Source organism: Pollachius pollachius (genome assembly GCF_949987615.1).
Source record: "Pollachius pollachius genome assembly, chromosome: 16".
Taxonomy (NCBI): Eukaryota; Metazoa; Chordata; class Actinopteri; order Gadiformes; family Gadidae; genus Pollachius; species Pollachius pollachius.
Window position 1 is genome coordinate 7,049,344 of NC_136949.1, and position 1,267 is coordinate 7,050,610.

Here is a 1,267-nt window from a genome sequence, read left to right on the forward strand (position 1 = left end):
GCGGCAAACCTCAACCCCTGGATTATAAACCTTGGCGGGTTATTGCGTAGAGCGGACGTTTCCTGAGGGGTCCGTGAAGACAGGGAGACCCGAGAGGGGTCTCATGAACCAAACCTGGGAGCCGTAGGTACACCAGCACTTCTTACCGAGACACAGACTCTTCTGATCTTTTTTTTCCCTTCTCTCTAAACGGTCAAATCTTTAAGACTGCTGTACTGTCGGACAGACAGGCGACCAGGGAGTACCATCCGTTTGATTCCGTCCCGGTATCTTCCCTTTGAAGAGTGTTTTTTTTTTTTCCCTGTCACCACTGATAGGCCCTTATTAACATATTTACCATGAGAACCGATCCGAGCGACGATCGAGAGGACTCAGCAGCTCAGTCATTCAATCATTTGGTTCACCATCATTCTGGTCAGTAATAAGTACTTTAAATACAGCACACAGGTACACACAACGCCAGGTCGGTCCGGTGGATTAGCCCTGGTACAGATGTGAAAACTTTAGAGCTATTTATTTGAGAGAAGGTAGACGAGGGAACATCCTCGATACACAGGTCGACATTGGTATCATTTTGGACTGACACGGATGTTCAGTGACTTGGGATAAGCAGCCAGATTTCCCCCCTTTGGAATCCATCAGGCGAGAATCCAGAATACACGGACACACAGTCGTCCGTGTTTCCGTTGACCACCGGTCGCGTTATCGCAATCTGAGGAGCAAACGTCTCATGCACGTGTTTATCCGCCCGGATCTCTCCATGGTCTGCGGCGTGACAGAGTAGGACGCCCAAAGGGCCAATATCGACCAGCGCCTCCTCGTCTCGACTCGTGGAGCTGCTGTCGAGTCACCCGCCCCTGGGCGGAAGTTTGTTTTGGGAGTTGAGAAAAAGTTCTCCACACGTGGGCGTTCAGAAACAGGAGAACACCATGGGGTGTTGTAGCGGCAGGTGCACCCTGGCCTTCATCTGCGGCATGCAGTTGGTAAGTACACCGCTTTTATTTTTATTTTAGATATATAAAGTCTGTATGTGTGTCATCATCCTAGCGTAGAGGTTGATGTGACGTCAAACGCCTCAATCGAGAACCGGTAGAAGATGAAAGGTAGAGACGGTTCTGTCACCTGACGAAAGGTCTTCCCACCTATCAGCCAACCGGGGGGGCGCTGCTGGATTGGCCAGAGATGGGCTGTGATATAAGGACTGGATGGATGGATGGATGGATGGATGGATGGATGGATGGATGGACAGGGAGTGGGACAATGGAGA

General features: G+C 50.5%; 1 protein-coding gene across 2 annotated transcripts in view; it reads left to right on the top strand.

Moving 5' to 3' along the window:
- Nucleotides 1-925: 925 nt before the first annotated feature.
- Nucleotides 926-1,267, top strand: part of nkain2 (sodium/potassium transporting ATPase interacting 2) — a gene marked incomplete at its 3' end in the record, with an annotated part of 56,347 nt that continues 56,005 nt past the window's right edge. For both annotated transcript variants that reach the window (XM_079753465.1, XM_079753466.1), the window contains exon 1: nucleotides 926-983. In XM_079753465.1, coding sequence (XP_079609591.1) covers nucleotides 930-983 — 54 coding nt within the window. In that variant the 5' untranslated portion in view covers nucleotides 926-929. The remainder of the gene's footprint in view (nucleotides 984-1,267) is intronic.